The 2,973-nt window shown below is 48.0% G+C and overlaps 1 protein-coding gene across 1 annotated transcript; it reads left to right on the forward strand.

Annotated features, from left to right (window-relative positions):
• Nucleotides 1-572: 572 nt before the first annotated feature.
• LOC120694319 lies at nucleotides 573-992 on the forward strand. Its single transcript, XM_039977467.1, has one exon. The coding sequence runs from the start codon at nucleotides 573-575 to the stop codon at nucleotides 990-992; it is 420 nt and encodes a 139-aa protein (XP_039833401.1).
• Nucleotides 993-2,973: the final 1,981 nt, after the last annotated feature.

Genomic DNA, 2,973 nt, shown 5'->3' on the forward strand with positions numbered 1-2,973 from the left:
CCAAAAAGATAAGATTCAAGGCTATGAAGTATGTTCTGATAGGGGATGACATGTTCTACAGGACCTTAGAAGGACTGCTGCTCAAATATCTGGGGCATTCGGAGTCAAATCGGCTCTTACATGAGGTTCACGAGGGAGCCTGCGGCACGCACCAATCGGCTCATAATATGAAGTGGCTGATTAGGCGATTGGGATATTATTGGCCTACCATGCTTGAGCATTATTTCAAGTATTACAAGGGATGTCAAGCATGTCAGAGGTTTGGTAAGATTCAGATGGTGCCGGCGTCAGTAATGAATCCCATCATCAAGCCGCGGCCGTTCAGAGGGTGGGCCATAGGTATGATAGGCCATATCAACCCGCCATCCAGCAAGGGCCACCAATGGGTTTTGGGTGTCATGGATTATTTCACAAAATGGGTGGAGGCGATACCCATGAGATCAGTGGCAACAAAAGATGTGATTAATTTCATGAAAGAGCACATCATGCATAGGTTCGGGATTCCTCAGACCATCACGACCGATGGAGGATCGGTCTTTATATCGGCATAATTCAGGAAGTTTGCCGACAACATGGGGTTCAAGTTGATCAGGTCATCCCCATATTATGCCCAGGCTAATGGACAGGCTGAAGCATCTAACCAGAGCCTCATGAAGCTGATCAAGACAAAGATTGATGAGCATCCTAGGCGCTGGCATGAGGTGTTGTCTGAGGCGTTGTGGGCATACCGCATTTCATGCCATGGGTCTACCAAGACATCACCGTATCACTTGGTCTATGGTCAAGACGCAGTATTGCCGTGGAAAATTACAGCTGGGTCAGGGCACGTTGAGTTCCAAAATGATTTATCGGCTGAAGAATTTGCGGCCTTGATGAGTGACAATGTGGAAGATCTCACGGAGCTAAGGTTTTGGTCGCTGGAGAAAATCAAAGAGAATAAGGCCAAAGTCGCTCGGGCGTACTACAAAAAGGTCAGTCCAAAGGATTTCTAGGCCGGAGACTTGGTTTGGGAGGCAGTGCTACCATTTGGGACCAAAGACAAGAAATACGGCAAGTGGTCTCCAAATTGGCACGGGACCTACAAGGTTGATCAAGTCCTACCTAGAAATGCATACATGCTTGAGGAACTGGATGGTGTCAAGTTTCCCGTGGCCGTCAATGGCCAACATCTCAAGAAGTACTTTCCAAGCATGTGGGAAAATGAGTGATGAAAGTCGATGAGAACCATCTGGCTATATATAAAGCAGAGAGGCCAACACGTTGAGTTGGCCGGCAAAAAAAAGAGAGAGGCCAACACGTTGAGTTGGACAGTAAAAAAAAAGAGGGGCCAACACGTTGAGTTGGATAGTAAAAAAAATAGAAAAAAGGAAGCCAATACGGTGAATTGGCTACATGATATAAAGAAGTGCTGCTTAAGACTGATTAGGTCAGCTGATGTTTAACCATCGAATAAAAGATGTTTGACTAGTACAAGTTCCAGACTTAACAGGCGGTATTAAATGTTTCATAGACTATTCTATTGATTCAAGAATTCCTCTATGGCATGGATGGCTTCCGCGCGGACAGCGTCAGCTCGTGCTATGATTGCTTCATCATCCTTGTCATCGCCTGTGACAATCTGCTGACTCAAGGTGCATATCTCTGCGAACTCCACTCGTATCTGCTCGGTCATTTCTTGGGCTTCTTGCTTGGAGTTCGCAATCGAAGTTTTCTCTTCCTGGATGAGCCTTTGGGTGGCGTGGACCTTTTCTTTGAGATCTGCTAGTTCTTTCTCCAGGAGATCGAGTCGCTTGATACTAGCAGAGATGTCGGCTTTGGTGTCCAGAGTTGCCTTCTTTTGGTTGAGTGCCGCACACCTCTGGGCAATATCCACTTTTAGAGAGGTTTGCGAGTGACGCACATCTATCCTATGCTGTGCTGCTTTCACCTCTGCCCGGAAGAAAGGAAGGTGGCCGGCTGGCCAGAGCTTGACTCGAAGAGACTCTGGGAGCTGGGACTCTATCTGCTCGAGGACGTGCTTTATCTCACCGGAGTCGTCGACCAAGGTGCTGATTGGAGCAGATAACAGGCCTTTGATGTGTTGAAGCTGATCCACAAGGTCAATCGGCTGATGAAGTGATGGTGTCTTGGCGCTAGGGGCAGAGAGACCCATTGATGATGGGTCAAACGAGAGCATATCTGAAATGTCGAAGCCCTGCAAAGATATTGGAGTTAGTTTAAGAACAAGATCCATCAACTAAGTTATCAGCTGATTCAAATCGGCTCGCACAGTGTTACTTGTCCTAAAGAGGCAATGGCTGGTCCAGGCGCGATCGGCTCGGTTGGGTTGGATGTAGCAGCAAGAATATCGGCTGTGTCTGCCCGCTCATCACGGGCTTCCAACGGAGCTTCGAGGGTCCCAGCTTGTTCAGCATGAGCTTCTGGTACAACGTCTGTTGTGGCAACAGTTGCTTCTTGTTGCTCATGGACTTCGGTAGTTCCAGTACCGGCTTCTGAGGCCGAAATCACCTGCGGTACCAGACTTCCCATGCTGATGGTATCCTCACTTGCATCCTGGGGAAAGCATTTCAATCAACCGGGGTACATGTGCTTAGTAAGGAAATTCCGGAGAAAGTGGATCACCTGGTTGGTGTCGGGCTCTGACGGATCTGAGGAAGGTTGGGCTACTCTCTTGACGACTCTTTTCGTGGTCATCTTTCTATTTTTGGTTGGAACTCGGGGGGGGGGGGGGAGCACTCCCAGAGATAGGTCTCCGCATAGAAGCCGACTGAGGTGAGTCTGATTGGGTTTTCATTATTACTGTTTTCATCGACGGGGACCTCTTGCAAAAGAGAATGTCAGGAGTAGTCTGGAAGAAATGGAACGGTTCACCAATGCTGGTTACTGGTTCTGGACTGTCTTGTTGCTGCAAGAAAAATGAGCAGAGTTAGCTGAATGAAGCAGAAGAAGGTGCAGAAAATGTGACATGCAGAT

The sequence above is a fragment of the Panicum virgatum genome, unplaced genomic scaffold, assembly GCF_016808335.1.
Source record: "Panicum virgatum strain AP13 unplaced genomic scaffold, P.virgatum_v5 scaffold_4931, whole genome shotgun sequence".
NCBI lineage: Eukaryota > Viridiplantae > Streptophyta > Magnoliopsida > Poales > Poaceae > Panicum > Panicum virgatum.